At 53.5% G+C, this 27714-nt stretch overlaps 9 protein-coding genes across 9 annotated transcripts; 5 read left to right on the forward strand and 4 right to left on the reverse strand.

Moving 5' to 3' along the window:
* Positions 1-1408: 1408 nt before the first annotated feature.
* A1O1_02524 (uncharacterized protein) lies at positions 1409-3321 on the forward strand (the record flags this gene model as incomplete). Its single annotated transcript, XM_007723435.1, has 2 exons — positions 1409-1412; positions 1469-3321. The coding sequence occupies 2 exons, from the start codon at positions 1409-1411 to the stop codon at positions 3319-3321; spliced, it is 1857 nt and encodes a 618-aa protein (XP_007721625.1).
* A 636-nt stretch (positions 3322-3957) lies between these two features.
* A1O1_02525 (uncharacterized protein) lies at positions 3958-5511 on the reverse strand (the record flags this gene model as incomplete). The annotated part of the gene is made up of 1 exon (XM_007723436.1): positions 3958-5511. One exon carries the CDS (start codon positions 5509-5511, stop codon positions 3958-3960), a length of 1554 nt encoding a protein of 517 aa, XP_007721626.1.
* Positions 5512-6080: 569 nt separating this feature from the next.
* On the forward strand, positions 6081-9019 carry A1O1_02526 (phosphatidylinositol 3-kinase; the record flags this gene model as incomplete). The annotated part of the gene is made up of 2 exons (XM_007723437.1): positions 6081-6139; positions 6250-9019. The coding sequence occupies 2 exons, from the start codon at positions 6081-6083 to the stop codon at positions 9017-9019; spliced, it is 2829 nt and encodes a 942-aa protein (XP_007721627.1).
* Positions 9020-9353: 334 nt separating this feature from the next.
* A1O1_02527 (uncharacterized protein) lies at positions 9354-9842 on the forward strand (the record flags this gene model as incomplete). The annotated part of the gene is made up of 1 exon (XM_007723438.1): positions 9354-9842. One exon carries the CDS (start codon positions 9354-9356, stop codon positions 9840-9842), a length of 489 nt encoding a protein of 162 aa, XP_007721628.1.
* Positions 9843-10803: 961 nt separating this feature from the next.
* On the forward strand, positions 10804-12597 carry A1O1_02528 (uncharacterized protein; the record flags this gene model as incomplete). The annotated part of the gene is made up of 2 exons (XM_007723439.1): positions 10804-12495; positions 12547-12597. The coding sequence occupies 2 exons, from the start codon at positions 10804-10806 to the stop codon at positions 12595-12597; spliced, it is 1743 nt and encodes a 580-aa protein (XP_007721629.1).
* An 864-nt stretch (positions 12598-13461) lies between these two features.
* A1O1_02529 (uncharacterized protein) lies at positions 13462-14447 on the forward strand (the record flags this gene model as incomplete). The annotated part of the gene is made up of 2 exons (XM_007723440.1): positions 13462-13754; positions 13811-14447. 2 exons carry the CDS (start codon positions 13462-13464, stop codon positions 14445-14447), a joined length of 930 nt encoding a protein of 309 aa, XP_007721630.1.
* Positions 14448-14641: 194 nt separating this feature from the next.
* Positions 14642-15814, reverse strand: A1O1_02530 (uncharacterized protein; the record flags this gene model as incomplete). The annotated part of the gene is made up of 1 exon (XM_007723441.1): positions 14642-15814. The coding sequence occupies one exon, from the start codon at positions 15812-15814 to the stop codon at positions 14642-14644; it is 1173 nt and encodes a 390-aa protein (XP_007721631.1).
* A 1190-nt stretch (positions 15815-17004) lies between these two features.
* On the reverse strand, positions 17005-22194 carry A1O1_02531 (uncharacterized protein; the record flags this gene model as incomplete). The annotated part of the gene is made up of 2 exons (XM_007723442.1): positions 17005-18486; positions 18541-22194. The coding sequence occupies 2 exons, from the start codon at positions 22192-22194 to the stop codon at positions 17005-17007; spliced, it is 5136 nt and encodes a 1711-aa protein (XP_007721632.1).
* Positions 22195-22839: 645 nt separating this feature from the next.
* On the reverse strand, positions 22840-27047 carry A1O1_02532 (5-oxoprolinase (ATP-hydrolyzing); the record flags this gene model as incomplete). Its single annotated transcript, XM_007723443.1, has 4 exons — positions 22840-25918; positions 26008-26254; positions 26323-26931; positions 26990-27047. The coding sequence occupies 4 exons, from the start codon at positions 27045-27047 to the stop codon at positions 22840-22842; spliced, it is 3993 nt and encodes a 1330-aa protein (XP_007721633.1).
* Between the last annotated feature and the right edge of the window lie 667 nt (positions 27048-27714).

Here is a 27714-nt window from a genome sequence, read left to right on the forward strand (position 1 = left end):
TGTGGCTGAGTCGGACAGCCCCATTTGTGGAAGCAGCCCTACAAAGTAGTACAAGAGTACAAAATACTAGTAGCTCGCAAAGCTGAAAGGTACATGTATGTTACCAGCCGTGCTGGATGTGCGTGTCGGTAGAGTGAGAGTGAGTGCGTCGACCGTCACTCTGGATGTAAAGCCACTATACGTCACTGTAGTCGAGTTCAACCCATAACCAAGATTTGGATTTGACTTTTGACGAGGCGTTGCCCAGACCTGCCTAAGAGTGTCCAAGAGTGTCCAAGAGTGTCTAAGAACGTCTAAGCAAATCAACCAAGACTTGCTTGATGTAACCGCTGCCAGTCATAACTTGAAGCCTGAGTCCAGCACCAATTGAGCAGTGATATTATATCAGGTATGATGCAACTGACCGCACGAAACCCACCTGCCTTGACAGTATACTACCTACTAGGTCAGGTAGAGAGGCACCTGGGTCGGAACCTGTCTAGGAATCTTTGTAGCATTCGAGGGTTAAGGGATCTATGATGGGTATCCGGTACCCAGGTACTAGACCACTCGTTATAGGTACCTAGTCGATATGATGGAGTACTTGATCCACAGGTGCCCAACTTATAGTGTAGTGCCGTTTCTGGTGGCGCCCAAGTTAATTCCCGTGAAGCGATGCCCACAAATTCTCCGTAAAGCGAGATCAATCAATTGCAGGGGGCAATCAATGTCATCATTCAGCACCTGAAACGGACGCCTCCTGCTGCCAGTGCTGCGACTTGAATGGCAGAAGGCACTGCAATGCAATGCAATAGTGTCCTTGGCTGCCAGTGGGTGAGCTGCGCGCCCCTGTTGACGGAGTGCGCACCCGGCATGCAGACAACAACATTGGATTGCAACAGCCAGCAGCCAACAGTCAACAGCCAAGCAGCACCAACTACTACGGTACATACTACCACAAGGTATTGACTGGCAACCTCTGGCATCATCGTCCTTCAAACGCCTTCAAGTTGCCAAAGTTCTTCTTATTCCTCCTATGACACAGTAGTCAATTCCGAGTCCCCTGCATGCGCTACTAAGCCAGACTGTCAATCCTGTTTGCATCTCACCATCTCTCCTCCACCTCACTGTGTACTACTAGGTGCCTATACACAGCCTCCCTCCGAATGCCTTGAATCTGGTCCATTGTCCTCGCCTGTCCCTCCCATTCTGTGGTCAATGCGCTCATTGTCCTCTTCGCATTGAGCCTGTACGACCTTCACGCCTTCTACTAGTCTACCGCCTCTGCCTTCATATCCAAATCACTCCCAGACCAGCAATCTGTGATTGTTTTGTCTCTGGCTGGTGGTATCTCCCAATTTTGAGCAACACGTTCTCGCGCTCTCGCTACAAAACCTGTGTTTATTGACGTACAAGCATCATTCAAAACATGCGTATGTACCTATACTCCTGAGGATGTGTGATTCTTGCAACCTAACCTTACATCCAGACAAATACCGTCGCCAGGCGAAGTATGCCGCTTGGTATGACAGCCCAAACGATGACTCCAACTTTCGAATGATGAATCCCTTTGCGAAATGGCGGCCCAATTCTCGATCAGACACGATGAGAACAATGGAGGATGGCCAAGGCGCAGGACCAGCCGAAGACGGTGCTGCCACACTTAGACCAATTGTCACAGACGACCCGAATGACTACAGACTGTCGACGCCAATACGCGAGCGGAACCATCAGACTGATGCACATACATCGGCGCGCCACGCTATGACAGATCCCAGCGCCAAGTCTGGTGTAAGATCATACTCTCCAGGAGATGCGGTCAAGATTCCACGCTCGACCAGCCCGACTTCCGCGATTCAAGAGGAACCCTGCCCGGAGAAAATCGAAGATGGAAAGAGCAGCGAAACTTTCACCAATGGCACCCCTGTGATCTCCCACGATAGCAACCCCATTCGAAATCGTGCGCCGGGTGATAGACAGGGGAAACGCGGCCTTGCGAAGCTCTTCAGCAAGAAGACAACAGATACAGATACAGACGACAACAACAACGGCAAGGACAAACCCAAGTTTACTGCCTGGAGTCAAATCCATGCCACTTTGTTCAACTCCTGGATCAACGTCCTTCTCATCTTCTCTCCACTCGGCATCGCCGTCTATTATGCTGGAATCAACAAAGTGGCCGTCTTTGTCATCAATTTCATTGCCATCATCCCGTTGGCAGCCATGCTGAGCTACGCCACCGAAGAAATCGCCCTTCGCACTGGTGAAGTCATTGGCGGTCTGCTCAATGCATCTTTTGGTAACGCCGTCGAGCTGATTGTGTCAATCATCGCACTGGCCAAGGATCAAGTCTTGATCGTTCAGACCTCGCTCATTGGCAGCATGCTTTCCAATCTGTTGCTTGTCATGGGCATGTGCTTCTTCTTTGGCGGCATCAACCGCGTCGAGCAGGCCTTCAACATGACCGTCGCCCAAACCGCCTCTAGTCTCTTGTTTCTGGCTGTTAGCAGCTTGATAATTCCCACTGCCTTTGAGCAGTGGGCCAGAACTGGAAACGATAGCGCCAATACAGAAACAGAAACAACAGCGAACCCCAAGCCAGGAGTTGCGGCTTTGAGCCGAGGGACTGCCATCCTCCTTTTGGTCGTCTACGCCTGCTATCTCTTCTTTCAACTCAAGAGTCACGCAAAGATGTATAACAAACCCAGCGAAAAGAATGAGACTCGCGATGTTGGTTCAAGGTTCAAGAACGCTGTCATCCCCGAGAAATTGCGGCGCCGGACTCCCTCTGAACGAGAAGCCGCCATCCCTGAACCGGTCGACGATGCACCCGAGGAGCCTCAACTCTCCATCACGGTGGCTCTCATCACATTAACCATCTCCACCGTGCTGGTGGCGTTGAATGCCGAGTATCTGGTTGATTCCATCGACTCAATCACCTGCGGCGGCGGCATTTCCAAGAACTTCGTCGGTCTCATTCTGCTCCCAATTGTCGGGAATGCTGCCGAACACGCTACGGCTGTCACTGTCGCGATCAAGGACAAAATGGACTTGGCCATCGGGGTCGCCGTGGGATCGAGCATGCAAATCGCGCTTTTGGTTCTGCCTTTGGTCGTGGTGCTTGGCTGGATCATCGGCAAAGACGACATGACCTTGTTCTTCGACGGTTTCCAGATTGCTGTCTTGTTCGTCGCGGTCTTGCTGGTGAACTACCTGATCCAGGACGGCAAATCTCATTGGCTGGAAGGGGTTCTGTTGATGATCCTGTACATCATAATCGCAGTGGCTGCTTGGTTTTATCCCACGGCTCCGGGTCTCAGCGACTGCCCTGGAGGGGAATAAATGCTCTCTTGGTTTCACAAGAAGAAATGGCACCACCTGAGGAGGGTTATTGTTCGGAAAACGATTTGCATGGCGCGGAGCTTCACCAGTACTAGTTTGTTCAACATGGGTACTACTTGTCAGCTTTCCGGGCCGATACGTCTTTTCTTTCGATAACAATGAATAGTCTGATAAAACATGGTAATATCACTTCTTCTCAATTCTTGGAGACGGTGTCTCTAACCAACAAGACCTGCCCTTGCAGGTGTGTTAGGTCTACAACAATGGATGCGTGTCATATGGGCCCGTCCTCAACCTCTCCCCACAGCGATGCAGGGGGCTCCGTTAGAGTCCCACCGTGGCCATGGAACGAAATACTAGTAGAGAAACCTGGTACAAAATCTTGATTGTGGAATAAAACATGAATAGTATCTGGGTTGGGACTCGGAGCAAAGGACCCAGTCGATCCATTCAAGGATCCTTCAGACAAAGAACAGATTTTACATGACTCCTCGCATCGCTAGTAGACTTCATACTAACAATTGAATCGAAAGCCGTAAACATAACAACTCCTTCGGCTGGATCCAACAGGTATCATGCATGACAGAGCCAGTGCAGCACCGCTTCGTGTGCAGATAAATGAGGTGCGTCAAAGATTTAAGAATAAGCGTCGGACACCTCGTCTTCTCGATCATCTCTCGTGACTGTATCAATGGCACGATCATCATCAAAATCAAGGCGGTCATGCTGGTCCATCAACCCCGTGTCGAGAATGCCGTCATCGTACTTTTCATCTTTGCGATGAGGAATGATACTTTTCCGAATGCCAAAGGTCTTGACAACATCCTCCCAGACGTCAAAGTCCAGCGTGAACACGGCCTGGTTCTTCTGCGTCTCTTGCCGCTCGGCGACCGACCGGGTCGCGGCAATGCCCAAGGTCGGCAGGCCGCGGCTGTCAAAGTCGAGCCCGACTTTGCCCTCTTTGATGAGGAAGCTGACGTAGAACAGGTTCTCGACCGTCTGGCCGAACGAGCGCGGGTTGACGCAGAAATTGAACAGCGGCACACATCCGTTGTCGGCCATCCCGTGCCGCTGCAGGATCTCACGCGCCTGCTCCTCCGCCAGCTCCTCCGAGCCCTCTGCTTCCTTGTCCACGTTCTTCAAGCCCGTGTCTTGAAAGGTCTGCAACAGCCGCGCGATTTCCGTGCATACGACGGTCAGGTTGGCCGATTCTTGCTTGTCGAGGTCTTCGTCGCCCAGCTGGACGGGGCGGACTACTTGCGTCACGTCTGTGCGGGCCTCGCGCGCTTTGCGCTGTGTCTGTTGCCGCACTTTCTTCTGCACTGACAGCGGGCCGAGAAGAAACCCGGCCAAGCATGGCCGCGCGTTATACAGGAAACAGGCCTTTCGGCCAAGATGGTCCCAGTTCAGCGTGTCGCCTTCATCTCCGTCTTCGCCTTCAATTTCTAAGTCTGCTGTATGAGCATGGTGATGATGATGAAGATGTCGTCGTCGGCGCTGGCTCTGCGTGCTCGGTGGCTCTCGGTGATTGCCACTGCTCTGGTACTCGTCCAGCTCATCGCCACGTCTCATGAAGCCAATGCATTTCGTGACGAAGTCGTCCACGTCAATGCCCGTACTGCCGTCGCCAAGAGTGAGGTTGTTGATCTTTCGGTAGGACAGGTCGGCTGCCTCCACCAGCAACCGCGAGTCGATCGTCGCTTCCGAGGTCTGCTTGACATTCTTGTACAGCTCGTCGGCCTCGCGGAGCGTCTCTTCGAGCCCCTTGGAATCGGGTCGCAAATACTCTGTCTTGGAGTCGTGGAGTTTGGCGAAAAGACTCCGCAGCCCTTTGCGCACAAGTCGGCGCTCTTCCGGGTTTTGTTCTGGGTCGTAGTATTGTTTTTGCGTCTGAGTTACATCTTCCCCGCCGCTCACTCTCCGCCGTTTGGGCGTATGCTGGCTTGGGTCGGTTTCGGCAGATCGATCCGGCATCGACGCGGCGGTGCTGGTGCGCTTGCCTTTTCTATTCGTCACTTGCCGTTGGCGATGCTGGTTTTCTTTGTCGGAGTCTGACGACTGTACAGGTGATGGAGGACTCTCGGAGGAACCACGCGCAGGCGCTTGGCGAGTGCCATTGGGAGAGCTGGATGGTCTGCGGCTGTCTGTTTCCGTGTCGGACGAGACCGGTTGGGTGTTCAGACGCGCCATTGCCGACGCATCGTCTGTCGGAGATTCGGCTATGGGAGGATGACACGGCTCGTAAGGAGGTCGGGTCGTGCTAATAGGACAAATGCGAGCGTCTATAAAGGTCAGACTTGAACTTCTCAAAGAATGACCGTGTCCGTTACTCTATCAGGCCTGTGCTGCGATGTGACTGGCGTTGGTACGTAGGTGGGATGAAACTTGGCCTGACCGTGTCAAGGAGCGCGATTGCCAGAACGCGCTTCGTTGAGAGTCGCGCAATTAAGCTGGTACGGCGGAGTAGAAGGACTGCGGGACTTCCGAGGTTTGGTCATCATAGTGGTAGTGCGGAGTATAGGCAGCAATGCGTCATTCCACCGGCCAAACTGAAGTAGCGAGGCAGGTATCTAACTTATAACAGAGTACTACTAGTATAGAGTCCAACGTATCGTGATCAGGCTGCTGCTGGCATCATCATCCTCTGTCAAACGACGTTCTTCCTCCCTCTTTCCTCGCCAACATATTATGATCGCCGCTCCGGTGTCATACCTAGACGAGTCGACGCCATGCAATCTGAATCTCTTTGATACGCAGTCATGGATACCTACACATTTGCGACTTCGCGTCAGATAGACTTTCCCGTGTGTATAAAGATGTATGTTGGAACCCTTCCCATGGCTTATACCCCTGCTAGAGGGACTGTCCATGACCCTAGTCTCTTGAGCCACGCTAGAAAGCTCAATGCCAATGCTGATTGCTTCTCAGCAATACTCTTGAAGGCAAGCAGACACCGGTGCCCTACTCTGTTTTGCTCAAACATCCCGAAATCCGCCACATCGGGTCCGTTCAGAGTCCCACTTCGGAGCTCTATGTGACAGCGCAACTATGGGCCGAATCCAAGCCGTTAGGAGTGTCTATGCAGACTCCTCATATGTTCTTCAAGAACAGTCGGACCTGGAATAAATGGCTGGAACTACCTATAACGGTGAAGGACTGCCCGGTCTCGTCACAGATTGCCATTACCGTCTGGGATCTTTCGCCCTGCCCACTCAATGGCAGTCTCGATCACACTGTACCTTTCGGGGGCACAACTATTCCACTCTTCGACCAAGATGGGGCACTGAGGAAGGGTCGCCAGAAGTGTAGAGTTTATCGCAATAGAGCTGCCGATGGACAGATACCTTCTAGTACGCCACATGTTCCTCGTCCAAAGCGGCGGAAACGCAATCAACAGCCGCCTCCTACTATCCCGGAACAGGAAGAGCTTGAGAGGCTTGAGCTGCTGTTCAAGAAGCACGAGATGAACGAGATTCCGCAGAACGACTGGTTGGACCAATTAGTTTTCCAGTGTGTCGGCAAGAAAGCACGGGAAGTGGATGAAGTAGCACGGAAACGGTCCGCTTCATACAAGGCTGGAAAACGCCGAACTGCTGAGAAGGATGCAACAGGACCGCAAAGCGGAACAGCAAATGGGGGCGAGAATTCCTCTGCTGACAGTGACTCGGAGGATGAGCTCTTCGATGAAGAGCATTTTACTCTCTACGTTGATTTCCCGCGATGGGACTTTCCGGTTGTATTCGAGGACCACGAGTACCAGCCGTCCAAGTTGATGCGAGAGTTTCAGTTGACACCGTCTGCCTCGCCAGTCGGCAGCAGGAAGCCTCCGCCCGAAGTTAGGTACGGTCCGGGCATCGCCGCTGGCAACACTATCGTTGATGATGAAGACTATCCGGTCATCCAGATCTTCGACCCCGAACAGTTTCAACGAGAGAACCCTTGCGAAACTAAGCATCGCAGGCTGGTCAGGAGTGACAGGAATGCCTACTCCGATGCTGACCAAAAGCCTAATGCGAAGTTGCGAGATGAGCTCAATGAAATTCTCTCCTATGGGCCCACACAGGACTTAAGTCCACAGGAGAAAGATGTTGTTTGGACATTCCGGCGCTACCTCAGTCGTGACAAACGGGCGCTCACCAAAGTCGTGAAAGCGACTGACTGGAGCAATCCAAGTGAAGTAAAACAGCTGGCAGAGCTGATTCCGAAATGGGCCAAGATTGATGTCGATTCTGCTCTCGAACTCCTGGGCCCGACATTCGACAGTCCTGTGGTGCGTGCCTACGCAGTCGATCGTCTTCGACAGGCTGATGATGCGGAGTTGCTCTTGTATCTTCTACAGCTAGTACAGGCCCTGAAGTTTGAGAAGTATGACACGAAGGAAGAGGGGCTGCCGTCTTCTTCGTTGGCCAAATTTCTGATCGACCGTGCGGCCAATAATTTCATCCTGGGCAATTACTTGCATTGGTTCCTGATGGTCGAGTGCGACGACCAGGGTCCTGACACAAATGCTGCAAACCGGAAGTTGTTTGCGAGAGTGGAATATCACTTTATGGTCGAGCTCGAGAAGCGTGACCCGGAACAACGCAAGACATTGCTGAGACAAGCCGAGATGGTTGCGGTCTTGTCACGCATCAGCAAAGAAATTCGCTTCAGCCGAACTAATCGCATATCCAAAATCGAGTCACTCAAGAAATATCTAGCGGATCCCAAGAATGAGCTGATAAAAATCGAGCCTCCTATCCCGCTCCCCCTTGATCCGGAGGTTGAGGTAAGCGGAGTCTATCCTGAGGAGGCCAACGTCTTCAAGTCATCCTTGTCCCCGCTCTTGATCAACTTCAAGGTAGCCAGCTCATCTAGCAGCTCTGCTACATCGATGCAGCCAGGGTCACAGTTCCAGGGGAAGTATCCCATTATCTTCAAGACAGGTGACGACCTTCGACAAGACCAGCTCGTCATTCAAATCATCACGTTGATGAACAATCTTTTACTGAAGGAGAATCTTGACCTGAAGCTTACTCCTTACCGCATTCTCGCAACATCGCCGTCAGCCGGTGCTGTGCAATTCATACCGTCCACCGCTCTGTCGGCCATATCCGCGAAGTACAAAGGCTCAGTGCTAGCATACCTACGTGCCAATAACCCGGACAGCTCTGGACCTCTGGGTGTTCGCAAAGAGACCATGGATACTTACATTCGATCATGTGCCGGATACTGTGTGATCACCTACATCCTCGGCGTAGGGGACCGCCATCTCGACAATCTCTTGCTGCAACCTTCCGGGCAATTCTTCCATATAGACTTCGGCTTCATCCTTGGACGCGACCCCAAACCTTTTGCTCCTCTGATCAAGCTGTGCAAGGAGATGGTGGAAGGCTTGGGAGGGACGACATCTCCTCAGTATGCTCAGTTCAAACAATACTGCTTCACCGCGTATACAGCGCTGCGGAAGTCCAGCCCCCTGGTTCTGAATCTGTTCAGCTTGATGGTGCAGAGCTCGGTGCAGGATATTAGATTGGTGGAGGAGCAGATCGGAACCATCGGTGGCGCGGTGGGCAAAGTGAGGGAAAGATTCCACCTCGATGTGACCGAAGAAGAGGCGGTTCGGCTGCTGGACCAGGTGCTGGCGGACAGTGTCAACGCGGTCTTTGGGGTGGTGATTGACCGATTACATGAGTTCGTACAGGGATGGCGAGCTTGATTCCGAGGTCTACTTAGATAGACTTGCGATACTCATGCAAATCAATGACCGGTCATGGACGTAGAATCTAATGTTCTCGTGATCTTCGCAGTTGACTGAGCCAGCCTCGTTGCCCCCGAGGCTCTCCGACAAGGCTGCGGGGAAGTTGCTGGCTCCCCACAAACGTCAGCGGCCAACTTGAAACTTGATCGATTGCCCTTCGCCGCATCTTCTCTGTTCCTTCTCTGCATGCTCCCAATTTTCTCTCTTCCATCTTACGAGACCGATCAAGGAGACATTTGCAAAGCACCTCATTCACGTTGCCTTACATCGTATTCTCCTCCTCACTTACAAGATGTCGGCCGAAGCTCAACCCATTTCCGCCGAACGTTTCGCTTTCGCAATTGAAGATTTGCCAGTCGAGAACCTGTACTCGAAAGCCCAAGAACTTTCAAATTCGATATCCCACCTCGAACGCTCCAATCATCAGCTCCAGGAATATATCGACAGCATCCGCTCAGATACTACACTGTCTGAAAGTATGAGGCAGGAGGGCGACAGAGACTGCGCTGAAGCCATCCAAGAGAACAATGTCGTGATCGAGAGACAGAAAGACAGAATCCAGTTGTTGAAGCGGGAAGTAGAAAGGAGAGGGGGACGATGGCACGAGGCAGACAACAGCGGGAAGGTCAACGGCAGTGCAGGAGACCCGACCACGAACGGGGATGCCATGGCAGCAGGCAGAAGCACGGGTGGCACGCTCACAGACGAGGAGTTGAGGAGACAACTAATGGGACGGTTGGGGGAGGATGACAACGCCGACGCTGATGGAATGGATCTGTGATAGCTCGAAATCGAGTACAGCCTCTGCATTGCTCGACACCCTTTCCAGGACGCTACCAGATTTCAAGCCCCCAGCATTTCAACAGACGACGCTTACGGTATCCTTATCTCCGTCCGGCATACAAAGTCAGTTCCGCCGGGCAATGATACACGCGCTGGCGGACTTCGGCCAAGTTCTTCCGCGCTCAATTATGAACATGTTGAATGAACAGTAGCTTGGCCTGAAGTCAGCTTGGTGGCATGGGCACCATAGCCTGTGAACACGGGTCATGATAGGGAAACACGCATCAATCTTGTGTTTTCTTGCAGAAACCGTCTGAGCTTACTGGAGCCTGGAGCAGAGCAACCAAAGGCGCAAGACTGATACGGACATCCAGACTGCCAGACATCCGACCGACGAGCGGGTGAATACGATGGCTCGTTCTGTCGCGAAGACCATGACTAATCAGCCGCCCATCGGGCAGTCTGGCATCCGGAGCCAAAAGAAAACCGAGCCGCTGACTAAATGCCACTCCAAAGCCGAGTCACGTGAAGGGCTGAGGCAAACATGCATCTGAAATGCTCCACCTCGGCGTCATAGACTGTTGGTATTGTTCGATCGCACATCGAAGGGAGAAGCAGAGAACTCTCTACAGCCCGTCAATTGTTCCCACATGCCGGATTAATTACGATATCCAGATCGTCGACTCTTCGTGCGGATCGGCAAAGACTTACTATGTACCGAGACCATAGACTTTTTGTGTCAGCCAGACCCCTGTCTACTGCAGTGTGCTATGACCATGATATGCGACGACATTGAGTCGGGACCATGACGTCTGAATGGATCCCGGTAACGGTGAGGTTAGATTTATTGCTCCCAATATACCAATATGAACCTCGTACACGCCATGTTGTTATGATAGAGAATTTTCAAGCTGACCTCCGATCGTTTTCATTCCGCTCACCTCCTCCTTCAGCTGGCCATGGCCGAACTATTTCGAGACACTGTCGTTGGACAGATGTTGCGGCTGATTACAGGCAGGAGGATCCTTCAATATCCTGAAGAGCGGGATGCATCTATCGTGCAAAAGTACCTCAATTCGGATAATTCTGCCAATACAGCGATCCATGGAACCACGAACCCTCCTCCCACAGAAGAAAAGGAGGAGTCTGCCGCACGCCCTCAAACTGATGGGGCCGAGCAAACCCCTTCAGGACGCCCTCCGTCGAGATCGTCGTCAACAACACTCGAAGATGGTAGTCATCCCGTCAACATTGTGGGTGGGCAGAAAACTGACCCCGAGAAGGGGCGTGATGCAGATATGGTCGACTGGTATGGGCCGGATGACCCAGAAAACCCGCGAAACTGGAGCACGCCGAAAAAGTTCTGGGTGACCTTCGAGATCTGCTTGCTCACATTCTCGGTGTATGTTGGATCGGCCATCTACAGCGCCGGCATCACGGACGTCAGCAGCCAATTTGGGGTCAGCAAAGTGGCCGCCACACTCGGTCTCACGCTCTTCGTGCTAGGCTACGGCATAGGCCCGATGCTGTGGTCTCCCATGTCCGAGGTACCGCAGATAGGTCGTGGTCCGATCTACATTGGAACGCTCGCTCTTTTTGTCATTCTGCAAGTACCGACAGCGCTAGCGACCAACTTCGGCATGCTCTTAGCTTTCCGGTTTCTGACTGGATTCGTCGGGTCCCCGTCGCTGGCAACAGGTGGAGCGTCGATCGGAGACATGTACTCCCCAGCCAAGCGGACCTATGGTTTGGCGGTCTGGGGCATCGGTGCTGTGTGCGGCCCGGTGTTGGGTCCTCTTATTGGCGGGTTCGCGGCGGAATCGGAAGGGTGGACATGGACGATCTGGGAGCTCATGTGGCTGTCTGGGTTCACACTGGTCCTGCTGACCTTCCTATTGCCTGAGACCTCATCCGCCAATATCCTCTACCGACGAACCATGCGACTCCGTCGATTGACCGGCAACCAGAAACTGGTCTGCGAGCCTCAGCTTCTCGGAGAACAAATGACCGGCCGGGACATCGTCATGATGGTCCTCGTGCGACCGTTCACACTCTCGTTCACCGAACCGATGGTCTTCCTCCTGAACATGTACATTGCTCTCATCTACGGTATCTTGTACATCTGGTTCGAGAGCTTCCCGATCGTGTTCACCGGCATCTACGGATTCAGCCTGGGCCTGGAAGGGACGGCGTTTCTGGGCATCTTTGTTGGTGTCCTGATCACGCTTCCCCCATTTGTCTGGTATCAGATGAAGTACATCGAGCCCAAGTTCAACGAGAAAGGCGAGCTGCAACCGGAATGGCGACTCCCACCGTCGTTCGTTGGCGCGTTTGCCATCCCGATCTGCCTGTTCTGGTTTGGATGGTCATCACGGCCGGAGATACACTGGATCATGCCAATCATTGGCACCGGCTTTTTCAGCATTGGGTCGTTCCTCATGTTCAACAGTGCCCTGAACTATCTCGCCGACGCTTATCCTCAGTATGCGGCAAGTGTGTTGGCAGGGAACGATTTGTTTCGATCTTCAGTCGGTGCGGGGTTTCCGCTATTTGCGACCGCCATGTATAACAACCTCGGAGTTGGCTGGGCCAGTTCTACGCTTGCATTTCTCGCCATCGCGTTCATTCCCATTCCGTTCCTGTTGTTCAAGGTTGGTGACTTTTCCCCTTTACAGACTGGACTAGTAGCTAACGAGTTCCAGTATGGCGAGCGATTGAGAAGACTCAGCAAATACGCACAAAAGGATTACTAAGTTATCCAACGACGAAACGAATTTGTTTTTGGGACGGAAGTTGTGATACCATGGAGAAACACGAGCGTGCATCCGTATGGCGTTGATCGGGTAGAAAGTCATGCTGCATATTTGCTAGACGCTGAAGCCAGTAATATACTATAGATTTTCCCTTTGGGCCAGCGGATGCAATATCGTTCCGCATTAAATAGAACTGGCGAAAATTAGTAATACGGGCTATGCTGGGTAGAATATTTGATGCGACAATCGAGTAAGGACAGTTCTCCGCTGGTGGTGTGTACTAGTACTGTGTATTGGTGATAGACTCGAGTGCCCCGGTCAGCGCATATGAGCGGAGAACAATGAATGACATCACAGCGGACTCCGCTGGGGGGATGATCAGGCTGCCGGGAAGCTAAACCCTTCTGGGACACATCAACAGCATCCGAGTCCAAGTCCGTCATATTCATTCTCGTCACCACTCTGTAACTCTGCACTGAGGACGTTGTTCGTCTCTACCTTCCATTCGAATCCCATCGCATACCATCACCCACCCTTTCTGTGATCCCACCATGGCCTTACCGACGACGTAGCGGAATGCAAATGCAAGACCTATCTTCGCCTGTTCCTTAACCCATTGAGACATCGACCGCCGACGGCCGACAGAATGGATGCGCGCTGCGAAGAGATCGCGCGAGTCAGTTACACCAACTTCGGTCTCAGCCTGTACGCCACGCAACCCCCATGAACCTGCATTGCATTGCATTGCCTCCAAGCCCAAATCCATCCCATGTCAATTGTCAGAAGAATGAATAGGCATAGTCCACAAACAAACACAATCTTGTTAGCGTCACGGGGGTAGACATAGATATTCTGTCTGGGATCATGCTAACATACCATCCCTTCTTCCCTCGGATCAGGTTCATTCTCATCGGAATCATCGTGTCCTACCTACCGCAACATATCCGAATCATTCGCCTGCGCTCGTCGTTCGGACTCTCGCCGTATTTCGTGCTTCTCGGCACGACAAGTGGCACCTGCGCGTTCGCGAACATTCTCGTCCTCCCCAAGAGTAGGGTAGATATCGGGTGTTGTCGCGTGGTCGATGAATTCGCCTGTCTGGCTGGTCTGTTGGGGATAGCCCAAGTCGGGGTGCAATGGAGTTGTTTTACAGTCATGTAAGTTTGCAATTCTATGGCTCGTTTGTTACTGACGCGACCCGTGCCATGTCCAGTCTTCTCCTGTTCCTCATCTTCTTCCCTCGACCTAATGCGTCGGCGACCGAGACCACCTTCAGCAACGATACAGACTCACTGAAAGACCAAGAGGAACTGGCACCCTCCTACCGCACTGCACTGGCCGTGACGGGGATCTCGGTGGTGCACGCCCTCATCATCGCCATCCTCAGCTTCTACTTCGTCTATGCCCGCCCGGTCCATGCGCAGGGGTGGGCGAATTTCCTGGGCATCTTCTCCACCGTGCTCGCCTCGATCCAGTACTTCCCGCAGATCTGCACCACCTTCCGCCTCAAGAGGGTCGGCAGTCTGAGTATCCCCATGATGTGTATCCAAACTCCCGGCAGTTTCGTCTGGGCCGCCAGTCTGGCGGCGCGGTTGGGCAAAGAAGGCTGGAGCGCGTGGGGGGTGTACGTCGTCACGGGATGTTTGCAGGGCACGCTGCTCGTCATGGGAATTTATTTCGAGATTATGCATCGCAGAGGAGAAAGAAAGGAGTTACAGGCGAGAATGGCCCAGGCCAATGATAGCATGGAAAGCCAGGCCGAGGTCGAGGATGAAGCCGAAGCCGAAGCCGAGCCGCCTCCGTATCATGTCTCGGAAGAGACTCCTTTGTTGAGGTCTGAAGGAGATTGAAAATGCATACACAACTCGGTATTTTCTTTTGGCTCTTTATACCCGTCCAAAACAGAACTCCTGGTGCTCATGCTTGCTCGAGTCCAACACCTGTACAGATCATTAAGTGTATCTATCTGTCTGGTACACATACACATGAATCAAAGGGTAAGGGTGAAGGCTAAAGGATGTTGGTACAACCAGTGGTTTCCCTCTCACGTCATACTCGGAACCGGAGTCGGCACAGACGGCGGTTCCTCCGGGGCATGCTGCTTGCCGTCCGCCATGGCTGTCATCTCCTCCAAGGCTTTATCCGTTGTGGCATCCGTGGCGGCCTGGTCCTGGATTGTTGTATGCGCGGCGCCTGTCTCGTCAACCTCCAGCCCGTATTTCGCATAATCGAAGTCCTCCAGCGAACGAAGCAGCTCGGCCCACCCATCACCAAGCTCGCCAGGCTGGCCAGGACTTCCAGCGATAGGAATGCCCTTTTCCTCTTCTGCATGATGATTGTCTCTATCTTCTTCTTCTTTATGCTCGCCCGTGCGCCCGGCCAGCACTTCGTCCTCTCGGCCCCGGTAGACATCCAACAGCTGCGGATGCGGACACCAGACGACGCGCATGCCTGCTCTCCGCCCGGCCTCCACGCCCGGCACACTATCCTCGAAGACGAGACACTCGCTCGGCTCGATCGGTCTGGCATTTGGGTCCTGCGCCCGGATCGTGTCGTTGATCGCCTGCAGCGCCAGCAAGTAGATGTCCGGCAGCGGCTTGCCGCGTCCGGTCGGGATGCGCGGGTCGTCGCCCAGAATCTTATGGGGGTCGGGAAACACGCCGAACAGACGCTGCATGTTGGCCGTTTTGATCTCGTAGTTGCGGGAATGCGAACTGGTAGCGAGGGCCAAATGGACTCTTGGCCTCTGGTTTTGTGTTTGTGTTTGTGTTTGTGCAGTTTCTTTTCCGACATTGATGTTGACCTCTCCTCCACCTCCTCCTCCAATTTTGGATTTTGTCTGGTTGTCTATCTCCATGGTATATGCGTTCTGCAATCGCCTCAGTAAATCCTCCACCCCCGGAAGCGGTTTACAATGCTGGAACGCCTCGGCCTGCAACTCGACCAGCCGCTCCTGGAACCGGTCGCGCGAGATCGGCAGCCGCGCCCAGTCATGGAAGATCTTGCCCGCCGCGGGCCCGGGCCGGCCCTGTAACTGCGCCTTGATATGCCAGGGCAGGTCGGGCCGGCCGTTCTCGCGCAGGATCGTGTTCGTCACCAGCGTGTATTTGTCCTCCGAGTCGATCAGGAGCCCGTCCATGTCGAAGATGCATGCGCGGATCGGCGGCGGCAGCGGGGGCCTCGTGGCTGGGGCTGAATTGGGGTTGAACGAGCCCATTGTGGTGGTGGATGAGACAAGACGACTTTGCCTGCTCTCCTGCTCGCTTGTTCGTTCGTGGCAGGGTGTATGTGTGTATGTGTGGACAACCTTCCTTGGCAGATCCAGAAGGGCGGACTACCTTAGGTGGGAAGGTGGGACTAGAACGATCGGGCTGTGTCTACTTAGGTAGGGAGCGAGGGAGGGACAAAGATAGATGGCTAGATACAACGCTGTGGTGACGGCGGACAAATCTAGAGAACGCGGGCGAAAACAGGTAAAAAGAAAGTGAGAAAGGATGGGCGCGGGGATTGGGGGGAATCGGGGGGTTCAAAGTGTCCTAGGGTCCTAGGGATCCCATTCCGATTCCGATTCAGGGTCACTTAAGGTAGGTACCTATTACCTAAAGGTACCAGTAGCTTATCTGAATCCTTCCTGTCTGTATCTTGTATCTTGTACTTTTGTACCTGCAGCAGTTCATCGATCGTTGGTCCCTGCGCTGCGCTTCAAGATCTCGATGTATCTTGATCTCCTTTCCTTCGTCAAATGAGATGGCTACAATCTTTGACTCCTTAGGTACATAGGTACTTTCCTTTCAATCTCACAGATCGCCCTCACTGCGGTTATCAGCGACAACAAACAGGCCAACAGTCCATCTTCCACCTCGATCCCTCGATCCCTCGATCCCTTCATCCAGTCCTAGTTGTATATTTCCATCTGTACCAGTACGTTCATCATGCGCCAAGGGTGTTAATGTTCGCGGTGCAAGGGAGGTAAATTATGGTTACATATGGTGGCAGGACTCATTCAATATTCAATATAGAAAAACCGATACCACTCCTCCTTGATCCGGGTTCACCATGGAAGAGTCGGACATGCTATTCGAGACAAGGTCTTCTCCATCCAAGGTATGCCGTGGACATGAACACCGTCAAGTCCGAGTTGGCCTCTCTGAGACCATACCTAGGTAGTCAACAGCCGCAATGGTTCTCGTCCCTGATGCTAGATGAGATAATTTTACAGATACTTATTGTCCCAGACATCCATTACCCAGGCAGCGCAATATGGACAAGGTATGCAAGTCAGCGTGTGGATGTATTAAAACCAAACCCAACGAACCACAAGTCACTCAATTCACCTCCATCCCCGCCGTTCTCTTCTCATCGCTGGTCACCGTGTCGCTATACATGCCCCGCTTGCATCATTACATCTCATCGCTTCTCCCCATCCCTTGTCTGCGGTCTTGACGTTGTGCTGCTCGAGTTTCGATCCTCGTCGATATTCCCTGCTGTAGTGCTGGGAGGAGGAGCGGCGGATTCTGGAGTAGGGGATCCACCAGATCCAGATGATGCAGGTTCAGCTGCAGATGCATGTTCGGGTTCGGGTTCAGGTTCAGGTTCTGCGGGCGGAGGGAACAATTCCTCGACCAGGCCGGGCAAGAAGCTGTCCAACCGTCTGACTGTTTCTGGCCAGATTTGAATCTCTTCCTCTTCCTCTTCAGTCTCTTCTTCATCTTCATCACCGTCTTCGTCCTGCCGGTCCTGCTCCTCTTGCTGGCCTTCGAATTGCGTCTCTAGACGCTTGGTGTTCGAAAGTTTCACGCGTTCCTTCTCCAGGACAACAACATTTCCTTCTTCATCCCCCGTCTTGCCCTGAGACTCTCTAACCTTCTTGCTTCTCCGCCGACGGCTGTCTTTGGTGACTCCACCAGGTATAGTGCCACCTCTTGTTGAATTGTCTCTCTCCAAATATCCCGTACCATCCATGACCAACAGCACATTCTTGACCCCTTCCAGTACGGCTTCGGCCAAGGCGTCTCCCTCCGTGCCCGCATTCATCAGTCGATCCAACAACTCGAGAATTTCGACCCAGACATCAGCCATCCAATGCACTTGGACCAATCGATCAAGATACCGCAGAAAGACCTTGCACAGCAACGACGCCGCCTGGGCGCGTGTTTCATTCATCCCCTGCGGGTCGAGTTGGTAGATTTCCGGCTTGAGCATGCGCAGAGTCAGAGGAAACAAGACCTCGTCGAAGATGGCCGTCCATTCGGTGTGTTGTTCCTGGTCCACCACCGATTCAGCCAGCAGTGTTCGCTGCAAGGCGGACAGGGCGCGATGCCGGACTTCTCGACATGGGTTGACACATTGTGAACACAACGCGCGGAAGACCGGCGACCAGTACGCCGCCCAGGCCTCCTGGCGTTCGAGGTGCGATTGTGCGATCAGACTCGGCACACGGCCACTGAGTTGGTAGATAAGCCCGATGGCCTTGACCGCTCGCTGCACCACCACCAGGTCTTCGTTGCGCGCCGGCTTCGCCTGATGTCCGCGCTTGGCCGCGAAATCACGCCGCTTCTCCTGGATCGAACCTATCGAACCGGCCGTGGCAAAGTCGTTGGCTAGTGCAACCGCCGACTCGAAGTTGTCGGCTGTCACCGCGGTAGGCTGAGATGTAGCCACCGTCGTGAGTATGTCGAATACGGAATCGGCTTCCGTCTTGTGTTGATGCAGGCGTTGTAACGTAGACCAGAAGTCAGGGGACTTGGTGACTTCATTCCGTAGTGGCCCAGGCTCGCCTATGGTATTCGCAAGCCCCTGGATGACTGTTGATGCGGTACGGTCGAGGACGGTGTCATCGAAACTCGAAATGGTATGTAGAACGACTGGAGCGCGCATGAAGTCATAGGTCTGCGACGAAAAGTCAGTATCTATGCCACGTAAATAGATTCCACTTTCACTTACATAGCTGTACCGCAGCAGCTCCAGTAGGTAACGGACAACCCTGGAAGCGGCGAGTGGATGGAGATTGGAGGCATCCCGGACAGCATTCTGCAGGGACCCGGTCAAGACCTCACCAGCAGCAGCGATCGTCTCGTCATCTCTCAATGTAAGCAAAGTTGCCAACTCAAGTAAAAACACTGTGCCAGGGTCATATTCCGGTCCTGCTTTGGGCATGCGATGTCCATTGACTCTGACTGTGACTGGCATAGGCCGTTCGGGTTTGACAGTCACAACGGGCGACGATTCTTCCATTTGCGACAGCAAAGCAGAGACAAGAGTCTTGATTTGATTTGGTGGCAGAGCCGCCATCCGCTTCAGAACCACGTCTGGCTGACACGCTTTAACGCAGTCCACAGCACTGAGCGTGTTATCCAATTCTTCCTCTGAAGGCTCCGGCGGGTCATCGGCCGCGTAACTCGAAAGGTATGAGGTAAAGGTGGAGAAGATACCGTTGTCACCCAATCTTCCATCCCGATCAATGACCTGTGAAGGAGGCTGTAGAGGGATCGACCCCATATTGGCAAGTCTACTCCCTTCAACAGCCGGCAATTGAATGAGGGAGTTGACAAAGAGATTCCTCAGGATGCGCACAACGTAAATCCAAGTCTCGCCAACGGCGTTCTCACGACCGGACAAGATCCTAAACAGCAGCACCGTGGACAACTGAGCCTTGAAATCCCGGCCAAGTCTCACGGCCAGTTCGCTGACCATGATCTTCTTCTTGCCCACTTGAACCTCTGTGTTCAAGGACGTGCTTGGAGGGACTTCGGCAGCAAGCCCACTGATCTGGCTGACACTGTAGACGATCCGATCAAATGCCTCGGTGATTCCGTATTTGGCCGCGATCTGTGCGCACTGGTCAAACCCGACCACCACGCGCGAGAAGACGGCATCGTCCGAGGCCGACATGAAGACATAGCACATGGTCGCAATTATCGGTTTCCACGTAGCCTGGAACATCTCAGCATCAAAAGCATTGGTGTCACAAAGCTCCAATGGGCCAGCATCGCCGGTCTTCATCAATAACTCCTTCCAGGCGTACTCAAAGGCATGTCTGTTTTCGTGCTCGTCAGGCAGAATGATTTCGTTTTCCTTGATGGCATCGTAGATATCCTGCAGCAGCTCCGGCGGGAAATCCTTGCCGGAATTGACTCCCCGGAGGTTTTTGGCAAAGTCTTCGTAGGTCATACGCTTCTGCGACTTGACATTAGGGTTGTACAGTTCCGTATTAAGCATGATGATGGCGTATGACAGCACGAAAGCGGCATCTTTGTCCGCAATCTCCTCACTCGAAACCGTTGAGCAGTAATTCTCGGTGAAGGTGCTGACTATGCGTTCAATGAGTGCGGATTCGCCAGGAAGCCGGAAAGAACCGAGCATCTCTCGGAGAGCCTCATCGATTCGCATGTTGTCAAACTTGAACAGATTGATGAACGCAGTCAACAGGCGCTCGTTGTTTCGTTTCGTCAGGAATTCTCCAAGGACCTTCTTCGAGACGTACGAAGTGCCCTTGAGAAAATGGGCGACTTGATTAGGGTCATCGGGATCCTCAATGATGCCGTTTCTTACGAGGTAAGCAACACCTGCTTTGGGGTCGTCGTTGAATTTCGAAGCACCACTCTTGATAATTTTCTTTCGAACTCTTTGCAGCCGCATCTTCTGTATCCTTTCTTCCGAGCCCGCAGGTACCTTCTGGTCGAGCCTCTCCGCCATGAATTGGACAAAAGTCAACAACGAGTCCAGGCACAAAGGTGGCACGTTGGTCGTGCTCCAGGTGGCCGCGTCCGGGAATGCATTCCGCGAGAGAAGGCCAACCATGTCTTCGCAAAGATCTTGCCGGTCCACATCACAATCATAGTTGACGAAAAGCTCAACCATGAAGCTCGGCATGCGGACCAGCGTGCCGATATTTTCCACCATTGCTTCCCTCGCCTCCGGTCTCCGGGCTCCTCCTTCTAGTCCCAGCTTCTGTCTATCTTTGATAGGGACGGGAGTGGACCGACCGCTGGTGGCCTGGGAGGGCGCCGGCTTGACCAACTTGGGAGCTTGAGGCACTCCTTCGTAGAGTGACGGATCAATTCCGGATTCCTGAGGGATGTCGACACGTGGATGCAGACACGCCACCAGATAAGATAGAAACAGCTCCTGTTGGAGTTTCAGGAGTTGTCGACAAGTGGCTAACAGTGTTCCGGCAACACGTAACGAGGAGTTCAACAGGACCATGTTATCCGATCGCACCAGCTGAAACAAATGACGGCACAGATCATCCTGCACAAGACTTGCCAGGGCTGGCTGTTTGGCGATCCAAGGCCCGGAAACCTCCAAGGCGATATCGATGATTCTCAAAGCCATGATCCGCATAGGATCTGTATGAGTCTTATCGTGAGGGTCGAGAAGGTCAATCAGGACACGAAACAGTTCCTTGATCGACGGCAACGAGTATGGTTGGACATTGTCGAATTCATCGCCATCTGCCGGGACAGTCGAAGTCTTGGGTTCGGTCGAGGACGCCTTGGGCGGGACATTGTCCTCTGCCGTGGAGCCTCTGTCGACATCGACGCTCGACCGTTCGAGCCCGCCATTTCCCATGACACTTCCAGTCATTGGCGGCTCAATCTTAAGATCGTCGACGGTGGTCTTGGTATTGGCGCGACTCCTCGTCTTGGGCACTTGTTCCACTTTGAGCGTCTTCAGTCTGCTGAACACGACTTGACACATTGTGACCATGGCCATTTCGGCCGATCTCCTGAGCACCTCCGAAAGACGAGCCTGACAGCACATGCTCAAGCCGGTGCTCATCATCTCGCAGATACTCTCATCACCCAGCAGTTGACCCTCAGGTCTGGAGATGATGCTTTCCATCAGGCGCAGGATCCGTAGCAAGACCACCTCATCTGCCGCCGTGTCACTAGCTTCGAAACGACAATGAGTAATAGCTGCACTGAGCAGATGCATCGCCAAGGCGATCCGTGGGCTCCTGATAGTGACAATATTGTAAGCAAAGAACTTGGTGACTGAGATGACCGCCAGACTGGTGATGGCAGCGCTGGTCGAAGAGCTTCGAATGACCTGTAGGAAAGGATGCAGCAATTCAGGTGCATCCACGCTCCGCACGTCTCTGCACCCTGCCAGGTCTCTCCTCAGCCGGGCAAAGGCCGATAGAAGAGGATTGTCTTGCGAGCTTTTGCCCTTCTTGCCTCGTAGGCCCCATCGACTCGCCAGAGTGGAGTTCTCGTCATCCGAGCCGTTGGTGACGTTGAGTCTTGTCTTTCCCGGGTCTGAGATCATGGGCCCATTGCCGCTGCGACGACTTTGCGAAGACGACCGTTGTAACTCCTTCTCTTGTAGCCTTGACGCCCCTCCTCCTAGGATGGCCGAGACCGAGGATTGTGCCCAGCGCGCATGTTTGCGCATGGCAGACGTGATGGTGATACATTCTGTGGTAATGAGGGCAATTGGATCGATCGCAATGGCAGGGGTGGTGTTGATGGTCATGTCAACCCCGAAAGGAGCGAGCGATGGCATTGGAAACGGACTGATTCGTGGAAGGGCGACACCAGGACGTGAGGCATCGGTGCTGTGCACAGCATCATTAAGACCTGTAGAAGAACTCATGGCTCTCTGGCGAGGACTGGAAATTCTGTCGGAGTTCACTCGTATAACGTTCGCCAGGTGTTCATGATGCGCGCGTCGGTGAGACGCCCTCTTCTTGCCTCAGCGCGAGCTGACTCTGTCCAACGTGACCAAGGCCTGGTCTACGTATTAGTGTTCCAAGACAGGGCTTAGTATACCATGAAAGCACGTATGCACGGCTGGCCTCATGATTGAGAATGCTGTAGTGCTGGGCTGGGGTTGGAGTTCAACTGGGCTTGAGGACTAAATGGCCTCTCCAGCAATGTCATTAGAGAGTACTTACTAACTTAGTACGTAGTGCCCCGTACTAACCAATTCGGTAGTCTCGCCGCTTTAAGCAAAGCCTTATCCCAACATCTATTCTGGATCTCCTCTTAGATTTCCCACTTCTATTACCCTTTATTTCTTGCATACCTAGGTAGTTTTACACATTTGTTCTGGCAAGTCATACCTATGTCAGGTTCTATTACACGGTAATGTAAACGAGATACACTCTGTGTACATGCCACTATTCGCTCCCACAGATTGCTCTTTTGTGTAGAAATATATGTAAGCATATACCACACCACATCCCGAAGACAACACATCTGGCACATCTGGCACATCCAGACAGACAGCCAGCCTCGCTCACTGCGCAGACTCGGCAGCCATGGTCCAGGTATAGACACTCCCGCGCGGCTGGAAGCGCAAGTTATCAGGCACGACAGGTCTGGCCGACGGCGACGGCGGATCCGAGGGACTCCCCCAGCCTCCACCGCCAGGGGTGTGGATGAGAATGCGTTCGCCCGGCAGGGTACTCAGCTCCATCTTGCCGCCGATATTGATGATCCGTTCCGTTCCGTCCATCTCCTTCTTGACATACAGATTCAAGCCCGCCGCACCGGGCTCACCACCAGCCATCCCATAAGGCCTGTAGACGCGACGCTCACTCAACATCGACGCCGACAGCGGGATGCGGAACTCGATTTCCCGAATCACCCCGTTGCCGCCATTGTACATGCCTCGCCCACCAGACCCCTGGCGAATCGAGAACTGGCGCAAGATGATGGGGTATCGAATCTCGTAGACCTCGGGATCCGTGATGCGTGTGTTGGTCATGTGGACATGGACGCCCGACGTGCCATGCCAGAACGGCCCGGCGCCTGAACCGCCGCAAATCGTCTCGCCCACGCCGAATCCGGGGATTTCATTCCCCTGGGCGTCTTTGCCACCCATCCCGAACGAGATGATGTTGCAATCGCCCTGGGACGCCGCGCAGGCACCAAACGCTCCCAGAATCACATCTGTGATCCGCTGCGACGTCGTTGGGTTGCCAGCACACACGGCCGCATGGCCTGACGGATTCAACAGGGTGCCCTCGGGGATGATGACGTTGATCGGCTCCAAACAGCCCTGGTTAAGTGGGATGTCGACGTCGATCAGCGCGCGCAGGCAGTAAATGATGGCCGAGTGAGCAATGGCTTTGGGCGCATTCAGACAATTGAACGTCTCTCTTCCTGTGCCTGTGAAGTCGAATTCCGAGTTCCCCGTTTCCGCGTCGATCCTGATCTCCAGCCTGATCTCGGTGCCGTCGTCCATATAATCGGAAAAGCGGAGTGGCTTGCCCTTGGACTCTCGGCCGACCTTTTTCAGGAACTCCCGCACCGCGACCTCGGCGTTGGACTTGATCGCGTCCATGTAGAAATGAACGACTGGCAGCGTATATTCATCAATCAAGACGCGGATCAACTGGGCACCCTTCTGGTTCGCGGCAATGGCGGCCTTCAGGTCAGACACGTTGTCATTGTATGTTCGTGTGCCGCTGCAGTTCGGATAACTGGCTGGCTCGTCGTACAAGAACCGTCGGACGGTCGATTCGTTGAAGTGGCCGCCCGAGACGACTTTGAAGCCCATCGTCATTGCGCCTTCTTCGTACAGCATCCGGCTGTCGGAGGGCATCGAGCCCGGCCGGGTCCCGCCGATTTCGGCATGATGGCCGCGTGAGGCGACGTAGAAGATGATCTTCTCGCCCGCCTCGTCCCACACGGGCGTGATGATCGTGATATCTGGTAAATGGGTGCCCCCGGCAAGAGGGTGGTTGGTGAGAATGTGGTCGCCTGGCTTGAGATCGGACGCCCATTTCGCGTGTTGGTAGCGCACGGCGTATTCCATCGAGCCGAGATGGACCGGGACGTGGGGCGCGTTGGCGACGAGCTTCCCGTCAGGCGAGAAGAGGGCACACGAGAAATCGAGTCGCTCCTTGATGTTGGTAGACACGGAGGTTTTCTGGAACATTCGGCCCATTTGCTCGGCCACGGACATGAAGCGGTGGCCGAAGATCGAGAGGCGGATTGGATCGACTGACAGCGACGCTGATACTGACTTGTCTGTTGTTGTGCTTGTGGCTTTCTTCGCCGAGGCTACGGTCAAGATCACATGTCTGGACAGAATCGTTGCCGTGGCCTCGGGCTCGACGACGATGGTTTGGGTCTGGTCGATGATCATGGCCGGGCCGTTGATGAAGCTGCCGGGCTTCAGATTACCCAGAAAGAACACCGGAGTCTCGACATGTCCTGTCTGGCTGAAATACACTGTTGCCGTGTCATCCTTTGCCTGACTGCCGACGTTGAAGGTCTTGAGGCTCTTCAATTCTTTGTGAGGGGACTCTGATGGCGTGGCTGCTGACTTGCCGACTCCGCGAACTCGAATGTCTTCGACCAAGATGTTGCGGTTGGTGAACGTGAAGGTGAATTCACGCTGATGGTCTCTCATGAAAGCAGCCTTGTAGTCGCCATCCTCTGGCTCCAGGATCATCAGGTAGTTGTCTGTGCCTTGATATCTGAGGTTGAGGTAGACTTCGTGATGGATCTGGTCGAGGGGGATGCCGTCGCTGGTCAATTCCTTGTCGACTTTCTTCTTGAGTTCCGCGATACGAGCCTCGACTGCCGGCATGGCTGCTTCGTCTAGGACTCCGGACGCCGGTTCTTGCGTTTCATGCACGACATCCGCCAAGGCCATACCATACGCCGACAGAATCGACGAGTACCTGTGAATAATGACGGTCTGGATGGACAGGGAGGAAGCTATAGCACAGGCGTGCTGGCCTCCGGCGCCACCAAAGCAAGCGAGGTTATGTGCCGACGTGTCAAAGCCTCGTGCTTGAGTGAGGGCTCTGATCGGTTTTGCCATGGACTCATTGGCGACCTCGAGAAACCCTAGAGCGATCTGCTCCGGGGTTTTCGCCTGGCCTGTTTCTTGATTGATCTGGGTCGCTAGAACGTTGAATTTCTGCCGTGTGATCTCTATATCTAAGCCTTCGTTCTCGTTCGGGCCGAAGATCTTGGGGAAGTATTCTGGCAACAGTCTACCCAAGAACAAGTTGGCATCTGTCACAGTTAAGGGACCGCCTTTTCGATAACATGCTGGGCCAGGGTGGGCGCCGGCACTATCGGGTCCGACGACAAACAAGCCGTGGCGCCAGAACAGGATACTTCCACCGCCAGCTGCTACGGTGTTGATATCGAGCTGGGGAGCCATGACTGTTACTCCCGCTGTTGTGTTCTCAAAGGTATGGTCGAAAGTGCCGTCGAAACGTGACACGTCCGTACTGGTCCCGCCCATGTCGAAGCCGATCACGGGGGTTCGCTCTTCGGGGTCATAAGAGGTTCTTGCATGGCCTACGACACCACCTGCCGGACCGGATAGAATAGCGCGTAGCCCGGAGAATCTATTAAAAGAAAAAGCAGAGCATGTAAGTACAGGAGAGGCGTCAACTGGGGAAAGGAAACATCCATAACAGGGGGCTTTGCTGCATACTTTTCGAAATTCACCAGACCGCCATCACTCTGCATGAACTCGCATCGAGTTTCATCGGATTTGAGCTCGTCTTTGAATCCGGACCGGAAGCCTTGGATGTACTGCTTGATCACGGGCGTGAGATATGCGTCGACCGTGGCCGAGGTGCCTCGAGACGTCATCTTGATCATAGGCAGAAGCTGGCTGGACAAGGAGATCTGAGGGAAGCCGACTTCTTGGGCTATCTTTTCGATGGCCAATTCATGTTCTGTTGTTGTTGCTGCATGTCAGTTCTCCGTACTCGGCTTAAGAGAACAGCAGAAAAGGAAGACAGACCTTGAAATGTATATGAATGTGTCAAGCACACCGCGATGGAGCGATAGCCCTTGTCAAAGAGCATCTGGAGGTCCTTCTTGACCTGGACTTCATCTAGCCTGGTCAATATCCTGACGACCTCACCGCTGACACCCTTGGTCAGGTCCGGATCCGTCTCTAGCAGTGCGTTCAGCTTCTGCGGGTCAGGCGTAGGGTTTTGCTGATAGTCTTCAATAGTGACGCGCTCGTCGACTTCGACCACGTCCTCGAAGAGCACACCGGGTCGCTCGATATTGAGAGCAAACAGTTTCGGTCGAGATTGGTTACCAATGACCAGAGCGTCTTTGAAGCCCTTGGTGATCAAGAGAGCGACACGCTCTCCTTTTCGTTCCAGAAGAGCATTTGTCGCAACCGTCGTGCCCATTCGCACCGAGAAATTGGCGAATTCGGCAGTATCGAGTTTGTGGTTTCTTGGAATCGTCCTGCCGGTGGCCTTTTCCAAGATCCGTCGGATGCCCTCGATGGGAGCATCTGCGTAGTTGCCGGGGTCTTGGGAGAGCAATTTGACGACGATGTCTTCATCTCGCCCCTCAACCATGCCCAAGCAGTCGGTAAAAGTGCCACCTCTGTCTGCATGGGGAACAAGTTAATCACTCACTCAATCAATTTTCTATTATTTCGTGCTTACCGATGGCGATCCTCACTTTGAGGCCATCGACCTCGGCCTCGACCTTGTGAGGAGACATGGGAAATGCTTCTGGTCAACTAACTCGTCGACCCGTCTCACAGGCTCACACTCTAAAGGAAATAGGGGAGGTTGGTGATCTGTCTGAAGAAGGTCATCAACTTCCTTTATCATTGGCATTCAAATCCAATACACAACGAGGCTGTCCTTGTCGCGGATAAGGCAACAAATTTATCGGACATTGGTGTCCGATGGGACTGGATGGGGCCTACAATCGGCGAAATGAACGTACGCGATCGCAGGAAGGTCGGAGCGAGGCCCCCGATGATTCTGAAGCGTCCACTTTGGTTGATACCGCTTTCACCGTTATCGCTCTCCACAAGCCACGCTTACAGAGTATCGTGGTACTGGAATGGCGAACAATACGAACAAGAACAATGAATGATTCGCCAGTCGAAGCACGCTCGGACTTTGCCGCGTCGCTATCAAGTTCGTACAAAACCATTTTGGGGTGAGAAGGCTGAGTGGGTCCAGTATCATTGTCTATATCAGGCCCCTCACAAACAATCCCTGCAAATGGACAGCATGATCCATCCAACTGGGACTGGCAAAAGTCGTTCTGACCTTCCCACCTTGCAAACCCTCGGTCTTCCAAGTCCGTTGCCACGTCTGGGCACCTACAGACTCTCTTGGGGCTACGTATCATACTATGATATATGCTTACCACC

The sequence above is a fragment of the Capronia coronata genome, assembly GCF_000585585.1.
Source record: "Capronia coronata CBS 617.96 chromosome Unknown acBCG-supercont1.2, whole genome shotgun sequence".
Lineage (NCBI taxonomy): Eukaryota > Fungi > Ascomycota > Eurotiomycetes > Chaetothyriales > Herpotrichiellaceae > Capronia > Capronia coronata.